This window comes from Maylandia zebra, linkage group LG22, assembly GCF_041146795.1.
Source record: "Maylandia zebra isolate NMK-2024a linkage group LG22, Mzebra_GT3a, whole genome shotgun sequence".
Lineage (NCBI taxonomy): Eukaryota > Metazoa > Chordata > Actinopteri > Cichliformes > Cichlidae > Maylandia > Maylandia zebra.
The window spans coordinates 15,178,858-15,202,227 of record NC_135187.1 but is presented as its reverse complement, the minus strand read 5'-3'; the positions used below and the strand labels follow the sequence as shown (position 1 = coordinate 15,202,227).

Genomic DNA, 23,370 nt, shown 5'->3' with positions numbered 1-23,370 from the left:
ACTTTTTTTGTTAGAAGATAATTATCATGTCTTTTGGGACTAATAACTTTCTTTGCATTTTTCAGTATATCCAGCACAGTCCTGGCAACTCTCGCAGAGGCTTTGGCATCGACTGTGCCATCCTGTCCTGTCAGGTGAGCGTCGAATAAAGTTATTTAGTTCTGCCACTTACATTCATGTCATATATTGTATCGAGAAAACTGTGTTGTGATTCTTCAGGTGTACATCAGCCAGATATTGGTGGCCTCAGCTCTGGGTTCTGTAGTGGAAGCTGTTGGCAGCGTTCGTGTCATTCCCATGGTGGCCTCTGGGGGCTCCCTCCTTGGATTCTTTACTGCCTGCTTCCTGGTTATTTATCCAACTCCAAACAACGGGTGAGAAAACTACACGTTCTTAGCCATAAAGCAATACACACACAAACTAAGAAATAGGCCTCTACTGAGGTTTTGCAGTCAGATGATCACTAACGTGACATTAACTTGTTTGCCATTTTGGAAGTGGGACAATGTAGGTTAAACCACATAAGGAACCAGTCACCTAGACTTAGGGACCTGTCCTCAACCATCTGGCTATCAAAGGTTGCTAGGAAAAAACTGCTCAGGGTTGATGACAGTTGCTGTGAAACATAGCCCCAGTCACGCAGGCCTACTCCAACTAGACTCCAACTACTCCATGAAAATGTGATGACTGCAGTGCTAATGCACAACTTTTACTTTGAAAGTGAACCTTTTCAAGTTTACTACCATATGGTGAGTTGTTAGTGAGTATTTGCAGATGGATTGCTGTGCTCCATGGAAAATACTATTAACTGTTGCAGCCTGCCAGCAGTTAAAGCCATTACAAGGAAGTTTTCGATGTAGCACCTACTTTGGGACCAGTTTCAACTAGCAGCAGCCAGCAACCTACAGCAACCACTTGCTCATCAGTTGAGGAAAACACATTTCTTCCTAGCAACCTCACATCTAGTGTGGCAGCAAATTCTCAGGCAATTTGTGCATGACATCATACAAGAAACTTCTATAGATAAAGGCCTAAATATGGTACTCATGCCTGCGCTTTAAGTTAGCTTAACGTTGAGACTGTTTCATTTGACCTACTTAATCTGTAGCTGTTTTTAAGCCCATTGTGAAGTCCTAACAAATTTTATTTCAATTGTCAGGGACGGGGAATCAGCCAAAGCTTCAGAGAAACGGACTTTGCCATCGCTGGAAAATCCCAATAGCGGCGAAGGGGCTGTTACCGTAGTGATTGAGAAACCCAGCTTCCTGAAACTCAACAAGGAGGGGAAGGCCACCAGCACTACTGCTTCCTGTCAGGTGGAAAATGAGTCTGCTCTGTGATTGGCTGACTGCGCCGACAGACACTTTGCTGCAGAAACAACTTGATTTGTCATTGCTGATGGAAAAGACTCGAAGGTGTGCCTTGATGTGAATTTGCTTTGGTCCACTCTTGGCGTTTGTTCTGGCTTTAACAGGGTTTTTATTTTTTATTTTTAATGTCACACTGAAGAAAACATCACAGTCTACCGTGGGACCAGCGTCACATTAGACCAACTTACCCAACAAAAGTCATTCTGGTCCCAGTGCCGCTTCAGCTGTTGACGAAGTTCCTTCCACTTATCCCTTACGGACTTTTGATCAATCCGTCAGGGTCGTCCAGGATTGAGTAATTAATTGGCCGTCGTTTTAAGGAGAGGTTGTCTCCTGTCTCTCAGGGCCTCTAGGAGGTGCTACTGAGCAGCCACCTGGACAGGAAACTTCAGGGGACTCACATACTCATTCAAACCCTCACACGCTCACATTTCCTCATCTAAGTTCAACACAATCGAATGAACACCCTAATAATGAACTCTATCGATGAACATTAGTCCTTGAAGCTGCAATCATTACAAAATGCTGAAAATCGTTCTTCCGCACTGTGGAGTCAGGTTGATTGAGTTTTTGCTTCGTGATGTGGACGCTGATATACGAGAATGTGTGTGTCTGCTGACTTAAAACACCAAAACAACTCCAACAACACAGTCGGCTTTGCGGGACATTGCAGCGACACTAGCTTTAAGACTCTAAAGACTTTTGGAAGTGGCATTTTTTGAAATCGCAAGCCCGAAGCCTGGTTCCTGGGGAATTGATTGACCATAAAATTGATGCTGTTGCCCTCTTTCATATGGCAGGACTGACAAAATCTTTAATTCAGCCTTCAACGCGGGGGAAAGAGGACAATAATCCAGAGGATCTGCTCAGAAATATTGAGCATGAGAATAAAGTCGCATGTATATCGAACGATAAAACGACAGTCAAAACATACGCATGTTTACCGGGTGAAATTCGACAAGCGTGAAAGTAAGAGCCTAGATGCAGTGTGTGCAGTATATGGGGCATTACAATCAAATATTGTTTTCAAGATTTAGTGAGGAACCACAGTGATGTTTCTGTTTGTTTTGACTAATCAAACTAACCTATGCTGCATGTTAGACTAGCTGAGGAGCGACAAACCAAACACCAGAGAGGAAGAGAAAAAGGAAACAGAGTTGTTCTCCTTTTCTTTACTTTTTCGCTTATTTTTTTGTTTGTTTGTTTTAAAAAAGATACTGTCAGCATAAAGTTTGCCACTCACTGCACATTGTTGGAAAAGAAATGTCACAAGGTTCAGCTAGAACAGCGTTACCTTTTGGATTTGGGGTTCTAATATTTTTTATGGATGCTGAATTTTATGGAAATGTTTAAAAAAAGGCAAACAAATCTCCATTGTGTTGACAGGAGTCATTTATGACAACAGTTTAAGGCTTGTTGCGTAAGCTTCAAGAGAAGGTCATGGCCCTGTTGTGGGTCTTTCCACATCACCAAAAGAAGAACAGAGTAGATTCTATATTTTTCAAAGCAGACCCGGACCCGGTTTTAAGCTCTGTAACTTTCACAGAACAAAAGATAGCACCAAGAATTTAGAGTTTCACTAATTTTGATTGAAGTGTTGTGACATTTATTTTACAATACAGTCAAAAGGCTTTGGGAAAAATGGTTAAATCTGCTACGGTAGCCACAGCAAAGGAAGCAAAACTGCCGAGTTTAGCAATCCTTAAAGCCGGGATAGATACGAAGACCTTGATGACTGAGTGTGCGATGACGTTAAACGATCTTAATCTTCTGAATGTTTCTTTAGCTGATTATGCTGGACATGTAAAAAGTCATTTTAAAGTGTTGTGTTGTTTGTGCCCCGATAAATCAGGCCTTTAGTTGCAATAAGGACCCTTGTTGATCAGAGTACTGTGCAGAGCTTGTGCAGGCTGAGCAGGGTTGTCGGTGGTGGTGCATATTTTTGGGTCAGTTTTCCTTTCGTTTCAATCAGCTGAAGCAAGCAGCTTGAAGGGAAACAAAATGTAAATTGCAGTGGGGGTGGTGACTAAATAGAAAGAACTGTTTGTATGTATGAACGTATGTAAAGCATTTAGTGGAAAAGGTGTTTTTATTTTGGGGTTTTTTTTTCAACTTGAGCGACTTTAGAAGAGAATTCAGAGGATGTTTTTTTTGGAGGGGGGGATGTGTTTGTGATTTTTCACTCTTGTGCAAAGTTTAACATTTTCTTCTAATACTAATTCGATTCCTTCCATACTTTCAGGTACATTGAATCAGAGAGTAAGATAAAACGTTGCTAAGATTGGATGTTTTAAAAAACGGCCCCCTGCAGCCATTAGCGCAATAAAATATTCTGAATAAACATAAAAAAATAATTTAAAAAATCAACTTTGGGGTTATGGAGCTTTGCATGCGACGACAACGATATGCATGTTCAGAACACCAAAGTATGACTGTACAAATCACTCGAGCTCTTTTCTTTAATCGTAATAGGTCAGGGATGTATTTTCTAATGCACGGCTGGATGTTTGTGTCTTTTTGTTTTCGTTTGAACTTAAACGTGTTAAAAAAAAAAAGAATTAAACGCAACATGTACTCTTTAAGCTGAAGCATTGTGCTTGGTCTGGGTCAGTACACTCCTAACAGGTGAGCGAGTTTTAAACATCCACTTTATCACTTTTCAAGCTGGAAAGTGAAGAAATGTGTTACAGGATGAGACGTCGTTCATTACAAGTGTAGGTTAGAGACTCCTGGCCGTGAATACTTGAAGTGCAACTAGAGTGTTTCTGTTCCAATGCAGTGAGGAAGTAGTTGATTTTATGGGGAAGTGGGGGGGTTGTTGTTCCAATGATGTCCCAAGCCTTTTATCACAGACTCTGGGATGTTCCGGCGACTCGGTTCAGCTCAGCCGCTTCGCTTGGCCTGCTGGGAGATTGAGTTCTTAACCTCTGATTCCATCTGGTGACTTAAAATGTTAATGTTTTTTTTGTTTGTTTGTTTGTTTGTTTTAAAGTCAACGAATGTGAGTTTTGTTTTTGGTTTTGATGTTTGACGATCCAGGGTGGGAGTCCTGACATTGCACAGAACTTGCACATAAGTAAAAAAAATAAATAAATAAACAAGTAGAACTTTATTGCAAAAGGAGGAAAAAAAACAAGTAACTGTGGATATTTATTTTTTGAGCTTTCTTGTCTATAAAGGACATTTAGTTTGCAAATGAGTAAATTAAAGCTATTCTATTTGCTGTTACAGGTGAACTGGACTTTGTGTGTGTGCGTGTGTGTGAGAGAGTGTGTGTGTGTGTGTGAGAGAGTGTGTGTGTGTGTGTGTGTGAGAGAGTGTGTGTGTGTGTGAGAGAGAGAGAGCATAGGTCCTCTCACAGCTGGCAAAGCAAAAAGACAGCAGTGTGTTAAAACTGTCATCTCAGTGTTCACTTTTTGGTCCTGGTTCTCTGTTCTGCAATCACCTGGTTTACACTTAGCTCTGGAATCGATGGTGATGATGCCTGAAGTCTTTTTTTTGTCTCTGTTCTGTTGTTTTAATTCAACTAGAAACTTTTTTTTGTGTGTGTTGTGTTTTATTTGAATCCTAGGCAGAGCCACACATGTCAAATTTTGGCCTTTGTACATTTTCAGTGTTTGCTCTCCACCGTCCGCATCACTGAATGAATGTGGAGACGCGGTGATGCTGTTTCATATTTCCTGGCAGCAGCGTGACGGCCATGCAGTCAGTCCAGCCTCTGTGCATGCGTGTTTGTGTGTTTGTGGCTCTGCCTTTAGTAAACTGTGTGTTAATGACGGAGGAGAGCGATGCCTATATACTTTGATTTTCATAGAGATTAAATCAAGATGAATACTTAAAGAATGGGAAAGTAAATATACGCAGTGTACTATATATAATATGCCTTGTTATTTGGAAAAAAAAGATGTAAATATACATATTTCTCTTTTAGTTTCTTCTTTTTTGCTGCTATAAAAAAGATGATTATTTTTGTTAGTAGTGTTGTTTTCTATATAAAGTCTGTATATATATCTCTATGTTATGTAAATATGCTTGAGCCTTCATATGTAGGACTCTGGATGAACACTGTATGGAACGCACCTTAAACTCTGTTCAGAAGCAAACAACCAATGACGTTTTTCATCATTTGGCATTTTCACTCAGAATTCAAAATGTGACAAGAATCAATAATAAAGAAGGGTCTCACCATACAGGCAAAAAAAAGAGAAAAAAATCTGCTCTGGATGAAAATAAAAGTTCATTTGATCAAAAAAGATTTCTGCAACTGGGAGTGTCTCACTTCATAAAGACATAAATATACAGTGATACCCACAAAATACATGTTTTTATATGCAATAATAATCAGAGAAACAAATTCATTTTAAAAATAGAACGTTTTTAATACTTAGAGGAAAATGCTTTGCAGTGCATTTAACATGAGTTGAGAAAGATGCTCAGAAAGGTCTTGATCTTGAGTGTAGCTGTTAGTTTACTCTTATTAGTATTACATTGCAAAATTTTTTACCACACATGTAAATAATGAAATATTAAGGGATAACAGTGTCTAAAAAACATGTTAATAAAATGCACTAATGTCCTTCTGTATATTGTTACCTCACTTATTATCTTTAGGGAGTCTTAAGCTTTAAGCAGACTGGTTTTATCAGGCTTGATGCACATTTTCTTGCAAGTATACGAGCATCTTATTCCTTGGAAAGTAAGATTTCTGTAAAATATTAATTACATGTTAATTAGAGAATTTTCATTCTTTATTATAAAGATTTGGCAAGCATTTCCAAATCGTACTTTTTTTTTTGTAAAGGAGGTATTTAGAGTATTTTTATCTGAAGAAATGATAAAACTCAATTGCACTTCAACAGAAACAGAAATCTGCACAACAACTAAGGGTGTAATTCCCCTGTAATCAAATGTAATTAATTAATTAATTTTTAAAAATTACAACTTTAAAAAATGTATTTGTATTTACATACAAATACAAATTTGAGTTGTGGATAAGTCATTTCGAATTGCGCCTAAATTCTGGGTATTTTACAGGAAAGGAGACACAAAGTACTTGAATTACTCACAGAATAATTTGTGTCTACTTAAAAGTTAGGCGCAAATCAAAATTACTGATACACTGTGTAAGATTACTTAGAAACCACTTAAATTTAATTACAGTAATTAATTGTTGCAAATAAAAATTCAAAAATAGAATGTGTTAAAATTCCCCTTAATTACATAGAAATTACACCCTTAGTTGTGAGCTGTAATATAAAGTGTTATTTAGTTTTTATACTAAAAAAATAAATAAATTGTGATCCATTGAAGCTAACGACCAGGTTTACTCCAAAGAAGCAAATATAAAAATAATTCTGTCTTTGTGACCTCGCTCGTGTTTTTGTTTGCTTGTTTTTTGTTGGAATGCATGTGACTGTTGGTGATGCAACCTGCTGGTCTGCAGTTTCAAGACATTTTTTCATGTGCCAAAAAAAATCTTTACTCAGCATCTTCAAAGCAGCTAATTTGGTTTCCCATGATGCATTGCGGTTAGACCGCTGAGAAGGAAGAGGAAAACTGGGAAAAACATTTTGTTGTGCAGAATCAGATTTCTAGCGCACACAAACGCACACGCACATGCACATGCACACACTCGGTCAAAGCTTTGGCTGTTTCCATGAAGAGAAGCCAGAGAAGGAACCTGAAACTGGTGTGTGTGTTTAACCCAGACTCATCATGTGGCAGCAGGGCCAGCTGATGGTAAGTATTTATGTGTGTGTGTGTGTGTGTGTGTGTGTGTGTGTGTGTGTGTGTGTGTGTGTGTGTGTGTGTGTTGCAAGCTAAGGTCATCGCAGTTACGTAACGTGAACTGTGATGACCTGCTGCTTCTCTGGAAGGATGATGGAGGGAAATGCCGCTCAATTTAATGTCTCACATTCCTGCTATGACTGACACCTCATAGCTCGACTCTAATATCGTCAATGAAAACTAAACAAAGAGTTTTATGCACTTAATACACAAATCCACTGAAATCTTGTGTAGGAGAGTAGTCATAAATCGTTTTTTAATTTATAAATTAAATTCATAATTCACAATTTTTTTCACCCTGCTTTAGAACACAGATATTTCAGTGGATAACAGCAGCAGCTATGAAATAACATAATCTGTTATTGGGTAATGTTATTTTTCATGAACAGCTCCACTGTTAATCAGTGCCAGTGTGATTGTTCTGGATGACATTCTTCCACCGCAGGGAGATGCTGTCCTCTGGTGGAGTACACCTAGTACCAGGTTGGACCCCATTTCTGCCTTAATCCTTTGTAGCACAGATTCATCAAGTGCTGCAAACATTCCAGAGATTTTGGTGCATATTGACACGACAGCATCAAAGTTACTGCAGATTTGTTTCGCTGCAATCCATGATGTGAATCTCCTGTTCCACCGCATCCCTTTACCAGTGCTTTACCTGATTGAGACCTGATGAATGTGGAGGCCATCTGAGCACAGCAATCAGGTGATGGAGACACTGTGGTCATAAAGCAATAGAGATGATCATCAACAATACTCAGGTAGGCTCAAGTGTTTAACCAGGAGTTAAAAGAATGTACCTAATAAAGTTGCAGGTGACTATTTCTTTTGTTAACAACAGCTACAGCCAAAGAAACAGCACTTTAATTGCAAAAAGCACCACCATCTCTGCATTTTCTTTATATAAATCATTTATTATACTAAACAAGATAAACAAGTCAGTAAAAATAGCACACACTGACTCAAAAACAAGCAATGCTGAGACAAACAAACAAGGAGAAGAAGAAGAAAATGAATTTATGATAAAGTGACTTTATGTTAGTACATAGTTTGATTGATGCATCCATTTCTTAAACATTTAACTTGCATCTACCAAGTCCTGAATTATGAGGAAGATGTGTGATCACAGCCTCTAAAGTGTAGCCTAAATTTAAATCCAGCAAATAACCTGATGTACTAGAAACAAAGCAGTGCTTTTGTTTTTCATCATTTCCTGTCATTGTGATGCTGACATAAGTCCATTTAATCATTTTTAAATTATTAACAAGTCATTAAAAGAACATCACACTGTGTACCCCTAAATGTTTATACACACACATTTATCCTATTTATGTGTCTCGAAACTTCAACCCTCTGAAAGTCTCTTTTCTTTGCTCATAACTCTTTCTGTTATTCTTCATTTTAATGTTGCAAATGTCATTTTTGAAGGCTTTCAACATTCAGTGTGACTCAATACAGACATCTTGATGAATCAGAGTCAAATGCATCCTAAAAAATCAAAGCAGTCAAATAAATGGTCTACAAAAGTACACAAAAGGAGTATTTCCATTCTAAAGCGTATGACTTAGTCACGGTAGTTTACCTACTATACAACTGTTACTATACAACTTTTTGTTTTTATTTCTAATGGAAAATTTTTAGTTTAAAAAAAGAGCGAGAAAGGGAATAAAGGGACAGGTAAAGCCTTGTTTAACTCACATGTGCAGGAATTTACAAAGAGTGTTAAAGAAGTATCCAGACAGAACGATGACTAAATAAAAAGCTTGTTTGTGAATAAAATGGGTTTTTTTTCCTCCCTAGTCAATCTGAATTTTTACATCACAAACTTTGATGAGGTGCCTCTGGAACACAAGCCAAACATCAACTCCCCACATACATAGTTTTTTTTTCTGTGTGTAATCCAGCAGCTTTTGAAACTTGAAGCAGTGTAAGTTCATTGGTTTCACAGCAAAACAAAGTCGACATGTGTCACTGTCTCCAGCTGTCTCTCTGAACTGTGCCATCACTGGTTTCCGAAACATGGCCGCCTGTCCAATCAGAGTGGTGTGCGCTGGTTGTAGAGAGGGGTGCACTTGTGAGCGTTAGTGTGGCTATGCTCTGAGCTATCGCCAGTGCCGTACCCGAGCATTTATTCAGCGAATTCCTCTCCCCTTCGATGCCACTTGTAAACCCCACCTCCCCGTCCTCCTCTCTGCCTCCCCTTCTCCTGGTCCTCCACATTCTCTTGAAGCTGTCCGTCACAAAGCAGTAAACCACTGGATCCAGGCAGCTGTTCAGGCTGCTCAAGGTCACGGTGATGTGATAGGCAAGCACATCCCTCGCCCCTTGCCCGGGAGCCTCCCCCGTCACTCTGAACTGGAAGTAAACCAGCACCTGGCGGACGTGGAAGGGTGTGAAACACACAGTGAAGACCACCAGGACGGTGGCCAAAAGCCTGATGGCACGAGTCCTCCTCACCCTGCTCTGGTGGGGCATCCCGCTGTGGCTGGAGGAGAGAAAACAGGTGACGCGTAGAGTGAAGACCACCACAGCGAGCAGGGGGAGGAGAAACTCCAGGATGGTGAGATAGAAAAGGGCAGGGAGGACCATGCAGGAGGAACTGAACTCCAAAGCTGTGGTCTAGAGAGAGAAGGAGAAAGAATTCTATCATGATTTAGCCTTTTAGCATTTTTAGCTTGTCTCAGCTTGACAGCCTTGTCAGCTCTTCTTTAGATCCTGACTGTTCTGTAAACCAAGACTCCTCCTACTTTTCTTGCAACCTCATGAAAATCATTATTGGATTAATTGACGGTCATCACTGATAAGTTTTAATACTCAGGATAATTTAAAATTGCCCCCCCCCCCCCCCCCCCCCCCAAACTAAATCTGTGTCATTAACCAATTCATAGACTACATTATGAACTCAATTATTGCAATTAATTTATTTCTCTTTTTAGGTTTATTTTGTGGATTTATACACTGAGAGCTCATCTTGTGTGCGCTGTGTTTTTAGTGTGTCTCTTCACCTGAAAAGAGTAGGTGACCACGACTGCAATGAACCACACGGTGGCACTGACACACCTTGCCGCTCCTATGGTCCTCCATCGATGAAGGGTACTGGATGCGTGGACGACAGCGAGGTACCGATCGATACAGATGCTGAATAGAAAGCCATCAGTGAATATTGATAGAGGGGACATATTATTCCAATTTATTTTTTGATAAATTTGAATACTAGGCTTCTTTAAGGCTTCACTCCTTAAAACCCTGACTTTCTTCTGATTGGCTGCCCCTTGCCTGGCTTCCACAAACCAAAGCTTCTTTCATCTCAGTCCAAGCCTGAGAGGACGGTATAAGGAAATCCATGCCAAAATGATATCACCTTAACACAAGAACTTCTGGAAATCAAGAAATTAGACCAGCCAGAAGCCAAACTCTTGGTCCACAGGGTTATCTGTGTGTGTTACCACATTGAATATGAGCATCCAACTAAAAGAATGCACATAACTAAAAATAATGAAAAGCATAACAGCTCCTCGTTATGTGACAAATGAGGTTATGACTCACCCACCTGGTCAGAAACAGGATACTACAGTACATATTGACAAAGTAGCTGAAGGTGTGGACGTATGAGCAGGCCACACAGCTCCCTCCACTGTGGTACAGAGCGATGCGAGCTGGCAGCGACAGAGCCACCAGCAGGTCAGCCACCGCCAGGTTTATGGTGTAAACCACGGAGGCTGAAGAGTGTGCAGAGGCACCGCAGAAAACGTAGAGAGCCAGGCTGTTGAGGACCACCCCAACCACCAGCATCAGACAGTTAAACACCTGCAGCAGGGAGGGATGGATCCTTAGTTTATTGGTCATGCAGATTAAATAGATTAAATTTCTTGGTAAATTTAATCTATTCAATTTATTTAGGCGGGGTCCTTGCTTTTATCTGCTTACCCTAAACAAGTGTAAAAACAACTTAAGGAACTGCACAGAAATAGCAAATGCTGGAGTGTAACATAAGATTTATTCAGCATTTGATCTTACCATCAGAAAAACCCAGACGGTGTAGAAATCTTGATACAGCTGCATGTCCAGGTGGGCTAACCTGTGCAGGTTTGTGGTCCCCCATTCCTGGTCCCAGGTGTTGCAGTTAGTTTGGTGTGAGTTGAAAAGTGACAGGAGAGGCTCAGCAGTGGAGCTGGAGCTGATGTTGGCGAGAAGGCTCTCCATTGGTTGGAAAAAATGAATGACAGGTAGGCTGGTGAGAATCAGGAAGTGAAGATGTAAAAAAAAAAAGAAAAAAAGATTTACAATGTTTTACTTAAATCAATAAATACAAATAAAAGCAAATTACAATGTCTATATTATGTTATGTCAACTTTAGGGGAATAATTCCTTTACTATAGTAGTAATCTCAACTGGAAGTCCAGTCTAACATCTGCTTTCACACTTTCAAGGTATTATTCCATGACAACAATGCAAAATCCTTTAGAAAGCTAGTTATTGGAACTGGGATTGTGTTACCACACTGTTCATGTATGAATAAAACAACTGCTTGTTGTTATTTTCAGGTTAAAACCCCACAATAATAATGAAGCAAGTGGACTAAATAAAGAGAAATACAGTCACCTGGACATTTCATTAGGCACACCTGTTCAGCCGCTCATTAACATTAATATATCTAATCAGCTAATCATGTGGCAGCAACTCTCTGCATTTGAACAGCCTGTTCAGGTCAAGCTGAGCATCAGAATAGGGAAGAAAAGTGATTTGAGTGACTGGACGTGGTATGACTGTTGGTGCCAGATGAAGTAGTCTGAGTATTCCAGAAACTGCTGATCTACTGGGATTTTCCCATGCAACCATTTCAGAATGATCCAAAAGACGAGAAAATATCCAGTGAGTGGCAGTTCTAAATAAGAAAATGTCTTGCTGATGTCAGAGGCCAGGGGAAACTGACCAGACTACTTTGGGCTGATAGGAAGACAGTATCTCAAAAATACTCAAAAAGAACAAGTCAAGAGCTTTTTTTGGATGCATAACATGCTGAAGCTTGAAACAGATTGACTACAGCAACAGAAGTCCATACTGATTGCTACTCCTGTCACCAAAATTGTACAATGCTGTCTGGTCTGATTAGTCTCAGTTTCTGCTGGTAAGGTCAGGTTTGGTGTAAACAACATGAAAGCATGGATCCATCCTTTCTGCCTTGTACCAAAGGTGGTAGTGGTGATGATGTAATGGCGTGGAACGAATTTTCCTGGCACACTTTTGGCCCCTTAGTACTGAAAGATGATAGTTTATTGTTTCTGACCATGTCCATTTATGACCACAGAGTACACATTGTCTGATGGCTACTTCTAGCAGGATAACAAACCAGGCAACAAAGGTCAAAACATTTCAAACTGGTTTCTTGAACATGACAGTGAGTTCACTGTACTCAGGTGTCTTCCACTATCACCGGATCTCAATCCAATAGAGCGCCTTTGAGATGTGGTGGAACAGGATGTTCACAATGATGTGCAGCTGACAAATCTGCAGCAACCGTGTGATGCTATCATGTCAATGTGGACCAAAATCTGCGAATAATGTTTTTAGTACTTTGCTAAATCCATGCCACAAAGAATTAAAACAGTTACTATTTCTTGATGCGCACCTCAAAAAATACTGTAGCACTCAAGGCATTTTTAATTTATTACTTTGTTAACGTAGTGAGGAAAATAAATCTTTCAGATTCTTGTCTTTTCTAAATGGTAAAAGCTTTTTAGGATTATATCCAGACTCATTCTATCTACTTTTTTTTAACCTTCACCCCCCCCCCCCCCCCCCCTCAGATTGTTCAGTAATATCAGGACTTCTTCATTACAGCCTCCCGGCAGTAATTTAAAGACGGATGCCTTAACCTTTTATCTTGGACTCAGCCTTGGATACTGTATTGTAAATAGTTCCAAACAGCTTTGTTCTCCAAACTCACACACACACACAAAGACACCCACATACGCACACTAAAAACTAAAGGAGATAGCTGTGACTTCTAGGGATGAAAACATGGCCAACATCTGCAGAACTGAATCCAGGCAGAGAGACTTTGGAAATCCCGATCCTATAAACAATGTGCTCTTGTATCGTAGAGGCAACTGCATCCATCTTCATCTCCTCCCTAAAAGGATGTGACACTCTCAACAAAGTTAAGTACACGACCGTGTGTGTTACTTCAAAGATGGAGCACAGCATTAAGATGAACCCTGCCAGCGCACGCGGCTATTTAACACACCACTGACATGTGTTGTGTTGAACATGATGTAGACTGTTGTCTTAACACAATAAACGTGATCAGTGCGACACGTCCTGTTTAAAAAAACGGCTGGACTGTGTTCACTTTCAAGGGGCTTAAAGAAGTAAAAAGACTGGCCAAAAATAGTGTTGATATTTCAAAGCCAGACGGGAACAGATAAAACAGTGTGATAAATAAGGCGTTACGACATTAGTGAATTTGTTATGTTCTGCTTAAGAACAACTGGCCAAACAAGCTATTCATTAGTTGGCCAAAACTGTTTCACCCTTAACTTGAATGTACTAACTTTTCCCAGAGCTTTGAAACTTATCACACTCATTTTCTATGGAAATAAACTTGTTGTCGTACAATCTCTGTAGTTGTTCTGAGTTCATCCAGAGCCCTTACAGGACCTTTAGCCAAGTTGGCTCAAAAGTTAGTTTCAGCTTGTTTCATCTGATGAATCACGGGGGATAAAATGATTTATTTTTCGCTCAGCAAATCTGTGGAGCTCCCCTGGCAGAGCTTGCACATCACATACAAGCAACTCAAGTCCTTTAATAAGCAGCCTGGATTTGAGTCTGCCCATCATTCATCTTCTCCATCACACTTTCTTTTCTACTCTGAACTGTTCCTGTTAATGCGTTTCTAAAAGCCCCAAATTAAATCTCACAAAAAGTGTTTATTTAGTCTTGACTGTTCAACATCAGAAAAAACATACATTAAAAATATCATCCTTTACTTTAATGAAAGTAATTTTATAAAAGTCTTAAATAATGTCATATTTTACTCAGCAGATCCTCTCATTTTGGCCAAAAGTGTCTTTCCTTATAAAAACCAGAGACGGATGAGCTCCCACTGGATAACATGTGCCGCTGAGAGAGGTCTTTCCACTCTTCATCATCATAAGACAGTTAGATAAAACATGACTGTCAGCCTGGATTTTAAAAAAGAAAAAAAAACCTCTCCAAACAGCTATCTTCTTTGAAACTTCATAGTTATGGTAAAATATGTGACAAAATTATTATATAAAAGATAAACCAGTGAATGACTCTGAAGCCTGCAAATGTTTTTTAACATTGTGTTAATCATTGCTGCCCAGCACCTGCAGACTTTACAGATGCAGATGTGCATTTGCTTCTTAGATTCACTTTTAAATGAAATGATTAGAACATACTAATCATATCTAAATCTATAGGGGCTGCCTTTGAGCTAAACCCTCACAAGTTAAATTCAGGCATTTTAAACTTTACATTATGCACTCTTAAAAGAATGAAAGCTCCTTTTTGTGTACAATTTCCAATGGAAAAAAAAAAACAGTAATATGCATGTACCAGAGGGAAAGTACTGTACTGTGATCTCCAGGAGGACAAATGTACACAAGGAACCTTAAAACTGCTGCTCAGAAAATGAGGCAAAGTAATGCAGACTATTGTCCTTCTGATCGTTAGGTACAAAAACCATAACCAGAAAAAAACAAATAAGGTCAAATAATGATGACTGAATGGATTAAACGTACCTGAAGAAGAGAAAAAGTGGTGAAAACAAATCCTCATGCAGTAGACTTGTGCAAAAGTCCTTGTTGTCCGATTATATAAATTAAGAGCTCCTCAGTTGCTTTTCATTTCATACTTTTATCTTCTCTTCATTTCGTCCATCCTTTGTTCTTTCAGTAATTTGCTAAAAAGGTAAGGAAAGAATAGGCCCAGAGAGTCAGATGTGGAGCTCTGGGGCGGAGAGCGTCCTCCAATGGAAAGTAAAGTTCAACAGGCGGACCTCCTCTTTCCATCATCTCTTTCATATCACGTATTACAGAAAATGTAATGAAGATGTGTCAAAAATGTTAACTTCTTTCATTTTCTTTCTTGTCATTCCCCATCTTCCTCCACCTTTCTGTTTTGTCTCATAATATCTCCCATTTTCCACCTCTTTAGTTTGAGCTCTCGTCAAATAGGACATCTTCTAATATATTTCATCTGAAACAGGGATTTGGAAAGGCAATGCAAAGACAAGGCTTGAGCGTCCGAGGTGTCGAAAAGCAGAAGAGGAACACATACTTGGATGGATAACAGTTGGATTGGGAATAACAAGAAAAGAGTAAGTGGCTGGCAGGCTAAAAGGAAGAGGAAAAATTAGAAAGAGCTGGCCGGAAGACTGCTCTGTCTCTGTGGGACAAAAACAAAAGGCAGTTTCAAAATCGTTTATTTAAAGCTGTCTCCAGGGTGGTCCCACTTGGACAGCGTTAGAGAGAAAAAATATACGTTTGTCTCTGTGTAAATACATGATTCAATTAGAGAAGTAAAGAGCAAAATAAAAGCGTAAAGCATACAACAGCATAAACTGTTTCTGTAGATGTTTTTATGAAGCTGCCAGCCTGTGAACCCGTGAACCAACAGACACTTATAAAAATGGGAGAGGACACCTTCATAGTGAAAGATAGATAAAAAGTAGAGAAGGGATCACTTTACATTTGTTTCACCACAAAGAAGCATCACCTAAACACACAGGAGGATAAACAGCTGTAACATCTGTCCCATTGAATATGTTTGCGGTTGTGTGGCTAACATCAAAACGTCAAATAAAGTCCTGTGGCAGTAATACCGGTGAAAAAAACCATAGGCGTCAGTTCTTATGAAGCTAAAAGGAGACTTCGCTGTTGGTGATGTCATTATACAAAGTGCCTGGTTAATGTTTGATTGAATGTTTCTTGGCTTGTTTAAATATTTGAAATCTTTGCCAAATGTTTAAACTGTTGGAGACGGAGGAAGGATGTCGCGCTTGACACTTTGGCGGAATTTAGAGGGTGGAAAGAGTGCTTAATTTAAGTTGTGCATAGGAAATCTATTTCTAGAAACCTTTGGGGTAGATGTATTAGGGAATTAAGGGGCACTCCAGCACTTAAACTTAAACTCTGACAAAATTGGAAATGTCAGAGGAATTATCTGGGCTTGCAGACAAGGGTAAGTCTGCAGGCATTTAGCAAGCAGAGAGGAGTTAAAACCTCATGGGAAAAACAAACATATTTTGTTAGGCTGAGAGGGATTTATTTTAGCTTTCAGTAGGTCTTCTGTTCAGAAGTACTGAAATAGCCCTGTTACAGATTTTAGCAGGTGGCAGAGAGCTTGGAGAGGTGGGCATATGCACTGGAGAGAAAATGAATGAAAGACAGTAAAAGCAAAAATAGAATAGAATAGAATAGAATAGAATAGAATAGTCATTGTAAATGTAAGACTAAATACATGTGCATGAACGAGAGGGAGACGGGGGAACACTGAAGGTGAAAGGAGTAGAGGTAGTGAAGATGTATGAGTTTAAATAGTCGGAGTCAGCTATCCAAAGAAAAAGACACTGCATGAGAGAGTTGAACGCGAGCGTGCAGGCAGGCTGAAAATAAGATTCAGGGGTGATTTGTAACTGTGGAGGTGGTGGAGTTGAAGATGTTAAGATTTAAATGGGGGGTGACCAGGATGCAAGATTGAGGTGAACAGCTGAGGTTAGATAAAGATGGAGCTGTCTTCAAAAAGATGATTTCATTTTCTAGAACTGGAGTTAAATAAGATAGGATGGTGGCTGGACTAGACTCTATCTGCCTTTTTAGGTCTGTGGGGCTAATGTATTAGTCAGAAAAAGCAGAGGATATGGCCGTCAGATGAATGCTCTTTAAGGTAGGATTCAAAGGCAGTCTCATGGTTCAATGATATGTTACATTATGGACTGATAATGTCCTGATATCTACTGCAGGACCCAATGATAATTAAAACATCATTTGAATTGAATTGAATTTTTGAATTGAAATTTTTATTTCAGTCAACAACAACAGATTATAATTTTACATTTAGAATCATTACTTCAGTATTAAGTTTAGAAACTCATTAAATCCTAAAACATGATGTTTGCCTAAAACAGGGATGTCAACATCAATGTCAACCCACTTTTCTGTCAGTGTAAGGAAATAGCCGAAATAAATAAAGAGTAGCTACACTATTATCAGATCAACATGAATAATCTTGGTCTCTATGGACAGGTAAGATGTCAGATAATATTATTAAGCATCTGGGTCGCTGTGACTGGTACTGTACCTGAGTAAATTCTGATGCACCAAAAACAAAACAAAACAAAAAAACATTCAGAAAGAAAAGAAAAGAAAGTGAAAGAAAGACCATTATTGCTGTGTGACACAGCAAGTTTAGGAATAAATCCGATACCAAGTAAATACAAGGTTAGTATTGCTGATACCAATACTTTCAACCCATAAAGCCAGTTTATTTAGGGGAGAGCGTTTATGAGATAAATCAATTTGAATTTGCAATTCCTGAACACATTTTAATGATGTGATGAGTGATGAGTTAACACAGCTAAACACACCTTTCAGCTTTTCGTGTATTTTGAAACAGGGGTTTTGGGGGGTCTTAGACTTGTCTTTAAAGCACTTTGGGTCAACTTCTGTTGTTTCAATGTGCTACAGGCTATAAATAAAACAGATTTAAGACAAAGACATGACAAAAAGGTTCATACATTTTTTCATAGTGCATAGAGGTATACTTTTATAATTAGGTGGGCTACATACTGAACTTAAGATGATTAAAGCAAAGTATCAGTCCCATTGTGCTAGTGTCATTCTGATGCCAATATTTAGTTGGTATTGAAACTATTAATATTTGGATGGATCCTCCCACCTCTACAGACCATAGGAAACTCCAGTAGATCAAGGGTGCCTTGTTTAATGCTGCATCATCCCTCTACAGGAACTGTACAGGTATATCCTGACAGCTGTAATGGAGGATCAGAGCTGTGCGGCCCTACTTGGTTACGGAAGCTATGTGTGAAAGCTCATCTCTCTAAACTAAAGAGAAGTCTTAAAATTCTTTGGAGACGCGCATATGGATCTGGCTGCAGGCGGTGAGAATCGGGCAGCTCAAGATATTTTGAATTAGTTTATGATTAGGGAGTTTTTATTATATCATGCATTCAGTAACTGAAATAAAAATCATCAAGCGTGAAAGCTGTTTTGGTTATTTCGGCGACTTCTAGACGACATTATGTTAAACACTTGTGCTTTAAGCTTACACTGTTACCACGGCGACCGAGAAGCGTCAGCATTTATTAACCGGCATGAACAACGTCAGATGATTTTCGTTCCCCAGCAACACCAAAATAAAAACGAGACATCCGCTGCCTTCTTTCTGTTTTCACACCGTGTGGGAATATTCGACCACTCAGTGAAACGGATTTCTCATTTTTCTTCTGAGTGACAACGTGGTAGTTTCTGTTGGCGGAACGGTTTATATTCTAGCACACGGAACCAGAAAAGTTGGAGGCGGAAATTAAACCTGTAAACAAACGTATAGCTTTAGTTAGAAGCGGTTACAGTATGTGCACATTGATTGTCTGCTGAGCCCAAAGAAGATGTTTAAAAACACATTCCAGAGCGGTTTTTTGTCTATTTTATATAGTATCGGCAGCAAACCTCTTCAGATATGGGACAAAAAGGTAAGCAGCCGCTCAGAACGGAAGCAGGGAGCTGTATGTTGGCTTAGCGAGCGGGGCTAAAACTGGCTAGCATCATGTGCACTCACGTCGCTTTTAAACTTCGCACTGTTTTATGGCTGTGGACGTTTTCTAGATGCACTTTAAATTCACGACGCGCAGTTCTTGTTGATTACTTGTAGAAGCAACATGATACAGGGTAGCCATGGAGGCAGTGCTGCTAAGTTGCTAACCTGAGTCACACATCAGTAATTGAAGTTACATTCGCTTGATTGAGTCATTGGTACCATTCACACGGTTTTACGGGCTAATGTGCTAAACAGGAGTTGTTACTGGTCAGATATTCAAGTATGAGCTTTGCAGTCCTCTCTGCATGGCCATCTATGCAGTGGTGACAAATGATCTGAGACATGAGATATCCATCCATCCATCCATCCATTCATTTTCTGCCGCGTATCCAAGTCCAGGTTGCAAGAAGGCACTCTAAGTAGATAGACTCAGACTTTGCATTCCCCATCACCTTGTCCGGGCGTACACGGAGGCGTTCCCAAACTCACCCAAGAGACATAATCTCTCCAGCGTGTCTGAGCTCCTCACCCTAGCTCTGAGGGAATATTTCTGCTGCTTGTATCCGCGATTCTATTCTCTTGAGCGACTGGTAAATTGACAGTTTCCCTTAATGCTAAGCTCTCTCTTCACGGTCTGCATCATTGCACACGCCACACCACTCCATCTGTCAGTCTCCTGTCTCTCCTTTCCCATAAGCAAGATCCAGAGATATTTGAACTCCTCTGAAGCAACAACTGATCTCTAACCCGGAGGTCGGGCGGCACCACCCAGTGGTGTCTCCAAACGTCTGTAATTCATTTCAATTCAATTTTATATAGCACCAAATAACAACAACAGTTGACTTGAGGTGCCTCGAATTATAATGTAAGGTACCTACAGTAATGCAGAGAAAACCCCAACAGTGAGATGACCCCCTATCTGCAAGGACTTAGCGATAGTTGGATAGAAAAACTCAAAGCTTGAAAAGCAAGTATTAGGTTCAGTGCTTTGTGGATTGGGCAGCGATCAGGGGTGGGGGTCCTGGCAGTCCCAATCCCTGGTTGATGAATCTGACTTTAGATATGAGACATGCCTTCTTCATTCATTAGTTTTGCTTCGATATCCCACATCTGATTCAGGGGGGTTTACAGTTGGTACGCCATACAGCACTCTAAACGCTCTGGGAAACATTCTAATTTCTCCATTGAAAATAAGGGAACAAATCTATTTCTGGGTTTTCACAGGTGAGGAACGGTCACATAAAGAGAGTCACGGACAATGACATACATTCGAATGTGCTGGAGATTGAGGGAACAAATGTCAGGTGAGTTTGTCTGTTTATTTATTAATCAAAGGTCAACTTTACTTTCAGTTCTACGATATGTACAGGATATGTAAACTGAAAATTATAATAATATACACAATTATATAATTATATACACTATTGCAGTCCTGGCATATTTAACATGATATTCTTTTTTCATAATATGTCTTTGTGTTCTGTTTGAAGTATGTGTACATTAATGTATCATGTAGATGCTAGGCATAGTAATTAGATTTACTTTCTTTAATATTTTTGTCGTGTTAAATAACTGAAATAAATCTGTTATTTAAGTCTCGCCCATCCTAGCTTCATCAACTCTGTCCTCCCTACAGCACCACCTACATAACATGCCCTGCAGACCCCAAGAAGACCCTGGGGATCAAACTTCCCTTTTTGGTCATGATCATTAAGAACCTCAAGAAGTATTTCACCTTTGAGGTCCAGGTAGAGACATTTAAATGCTTTGTGATTGGCTAACATACAGTCTGGGAATCTACCATAGACCTGGTGCTACGTGTGTCTCAAATCTCCCTCTCAGGTTCTGGACGATAAAAACGTTCGCCGGCGGTTTCGAGCGAGTAACTATCAGAGCACGACGAGGGTGAAGCCCTTCATCTGCACCATGCCCATGAGGCTCGATGACGGCTGGAACCAGATTCAGTTCAACCTGTCCGACTTCACCAGGAGGGCTTATGGAACCAATTACACAGAGACGCTACGTGTACAGGTTAGTGCACACATGAGGAACCTCTGAGTCTTTCCTGTTTCTCTATAGTAAGAATTTGGCACAATATTCCTTTTTCTCTTTTTAACATCTGCTCTGTTTCCCCCCTCAGATTCATGCTAACTGTCGGATAAGGAGGGTGTATTTCTCCGACAGACTGTACTCTGAGGATGAGCTTCCAGCTGAGTTTAAACTCTACTTGCCTGTCCAGAATCAGAAGGCCAAGGTTAGTACATCTCTCCATATACGTGAACGCTAATACAGTGTTACATTTAAAAAGTTACCATTTCAGCTCTCAGTCTGTAAAAATGTTGTGTAGAAGTTCAACACTTGTCTGTCTGTGTCTTGCAGCAGTAGAGCTTCTTGCGGTGTGCAGCCCCCCCGATGTGACTTGGAGTTTTAGTTGTGACAACATTATGCAGATTCAGTGAGACATTTAGTTTTGACTTTTTCGTGAGTCTCTGCACATTCAAGTCTGGTCTGATGTTTCCTTGCACTGCTGTAAAAAGATAATTGAATAAATAATAAAAGTCCACCATGTCCATTATTCTGGGGTTTTTCCAGTTTGCCACCATCCTGTGCATTCTAAACAATATTTATGAATGTTGACCACCTTATGCCCTCATCTATATTTCCTTCTGACACAATGCAGAATCCCTTTATTTTTTCTTTCTTGTACTAGAGGTATGAATATCAGCAGAAAGACTTAGTTTCAATGAATCGTTGTTGCTATTAAAGCTATAACACTTGACAAGAACAAAATATGATCTTTACCTCTGGTCCTTTAAACAAATAAGATCCTGACACTTGCTTGTATCTGATTTTAATCCTGTTATTTTACATGGCAGTAGTTTTATATTTGCTAAAAGGTTTCTCAGATTTGGCTCTCTATTATAGAAATATGTTTAGATGCTGTGATGATTGTGACATTTATTTTGATTAGGCTAACTACTTCTAGCCCAATTCCATAACCACACCTGTTCATTTACAATATTAATAATTACAATATTAGATTTTGTATTAAATGCCTACCGGTGGTTTCTTCACAAAATAAATATCTATAAAAACAGAATGTGTGCTTAGATAAAAGCCTTTATGTGAATATTATCAAGCGCTAGTCTGTTTGTTTTAGGCAGGCTTTTTCTGCTTGATCTGCTTCATTTTGCTTCTTCTGTGTTTTATTCAGGTGTATTTATTACCTATGCTGTTTATTACCAGGTTGTAATAAAGTGTTTTGGGAAAAAAAAATATCTTCAGGTTTTCTGTTACCACCTCAACCGAGTTGTTTATAGATCGGTTCCCTGGCTACACAAAATACAATGAATATATGTGTATGTGTACACACACACACACACACACACACACACACACACACACACACACACACACACACACACACACTTTTTATAAAGATTCATACAATAATTATTTCCTCAAATTAAGCGGGGAGGGGTTCACCCGGAACTAGTATAAGGGAAACGAAAACCCGTAAACAAACGAATCAAGTGCAATAGCAACCAGCGATATGCGTAGCAACTGCTTGAAGGGTCTCAAAGTGCGTAATGTCTATGGAGTGAGCTCAAGGATGTTTAAAAACACCTCACAGTGCGCGTTTTGTCTCTTATAGAGCATCGGTACCAAACCTTTTCAAATATGGGACTAAAAGGTAAGCAGCGGGTGTAGAGGGTGTATTTTTCCCGACAGACTGTGAGCATGAGCTTCCAGCTGAGCAGTTTTGAGCAGATGGATGGATGGATCAAAAGACAGCATCACAGGGTCTCTGCTAATAATGCTGCTTGCTTTTAAGTTTATAAAGAATGATTACCACAACTGCTTTTGATGTGCTATAACATTAAGTACAGGATTTAGGATAATCATCTTATTTGTCAAAAACCGAAGGAGGCACACTACTTGTTTAAGTCTTTACCAACTGAAAACCTACTAGAAGTTGGCCTAGAAGCCCTTTTCATTTCTGCCATATTTCAGGCCTGCTTATAGAACAAAATGGGTTTGCATCAGAAGTTTGTGAGGGTGGTCTTTGCCTGGAAGCTATTCAAATAGCCAACAAACCACATCTTCACAGATATGTACTGTGGTGTCAAAACTCAGGGGAGGTCACCAAATGGGGGAAAAGAGTTAATGAAACACAGACAAGTCCAATAACCATATAATGTTTTGTTTTTTTTGTTTTTTAAATCAAACACCACACGCTTTCAGTGACAGTTGCCTTTCCAAGATAATCTTTCTCTTCACTTTGAATTTCTGTACACATGAGCAAAACTAGCAATATATTCATTTTTACATATTGCATCAAAAACAAAACAAAACACACACCTCAACATTAACTAATATTGAAGAAACACCTTTGAACTGCTTTGGACGC

At 39.5% G+C, this 23,370-nt stretch overlaps 3 protein-coding genes across 5 annotated transcripts in view; 2 read left to right on the top strand and 1 right to left on the bottom strand.

The window, feature by feature from the left end:
• The window catches only part of slc45a4a (solute carrier family 45 member 4a), a 53,923-nt gene extending 48,298 nt beyond the window's left edge, over window positions 1–5,625 (top strand). For both annotated transcript variants that reach the window (XM_014413898.4, XM_004549136.5), the window contains 3 exons: window positions 66–134; window positions 220–374; window positions 1,160–5,625. In XM_014413898.4, the coding sequence (XP_014269384.1) occupies window positions 66–134; window positions 220–374; window positions 1,160–1,340 (405 nt within the window). In that variant the 3' untranslated portion in view covers window positions 1,341–5,625. The remainder of the gene's footprint in view (window positions 1–65; window positions 135–219; window positions 375–1,159) is intronic.
• A 2,681-nt stretch (window positions 5,626–8,306) lies between these two features.
• LOC101470211 (G-protein coupled receptor 20) lies at window positions 8,307–11,003 on the bottom strand. Its single transcript, XM_004549246.3, has 3 exons — window positions 10,708–11,003; window positions 10,163–10,295; window positions 8,307–9,776 (listed from the first exon to the last, which is right to left on the bottom strand). The coding sequence occupies exons 1-3, from the start codon at window positions 11,001–11,003 to the stop codon at window positions 9,126–9,128; spliced, it is 1,080 nt and encodes a 359-aa protein (XP_004549303.2). The 3' UTR covers window positions 8,307–9,125.
• Window positions 11,004–18,528: 7,525 nt separating this feature from the next.
• Window positions 18,529–22,235, top strand: cfap20 (cilia and flagella associated protein 20). Of its 2 annotated transcripts, none has more exons than XM_004549135.4 (6): window positions 18,529–18,894; window positions 20,184–20,263; window positions 20,596–20,707; window positions 20,802–20,990; window positions 21,100–21,213; window positions 21,342–22,235. In XM_004549135.4, the coding sequence occupies exons 1-6, from the start codon at window positions 18,811–18,813 to the stop codon at window positions 21,342–21,344; spliced, it is 582 nt and encodes a 193-aa protein (XP_004549192.1). In that variant the 5' UTR covers window positions 18,529–18,810; the 3' UTR covers window positions 21,345–22,235. The 2 variants fall into 2 exon arrangements, with proteins under 2 accessions (XP_004549192.1, XP_004549191.1); XM_004549134.5 differs by having other exon boundaries at window positions 18,530–18,894; window positions 21,339–22,235.
• Window positions 22,236–23,370: the final 1,135 nt, after the last annotated feature.

Bases quoted from the DNA above. Each gene is read 5' to 3' on its own strand.
- LOC101470211 (XM_004549246.3), bottom strand. From the start codon at position 11,003: ATGACCAATAAACTAAGGATCCATCCCTCCCTGCTGCAGGTGTTTAAC. The intron at 10,296-10,707 runs GTGGGTGAGTCA...CTTTCTATTCAG, and splicing joins AGTATCCTGTTTCTGACCAG to CATCTGTATCGATCGGTACC. The intron at 9,777-10,162 runs GTGAAGAGACAC...TTCTCTCTCTAG, and splicing joins TGGTCACCTACTCTTTTCAG to ACCACAGCTTTGGAGTTCAG.
- cfap20 (XM_004549134.5), top strand. From the start codon at position 18,811: ATGTTTAAAAACACATTCCAGAGCGGTTTTTTGTCTATTTTATATAGT. The intron at 20,264-20,595 runs GTGAGTTTGTCT...TCCTCCCTACAG, and splicing joins ATTGAGGGAACAAATGTCAG to CACCACCTACATAACATGCC. The intron at 20,708-20,801 runs GTAGAGACATTT...TCTCCCTCTCAG, and splicing joins ATTTCACCTTTGAGGTCCAG to GTTCTGGACGATAAAAACGT.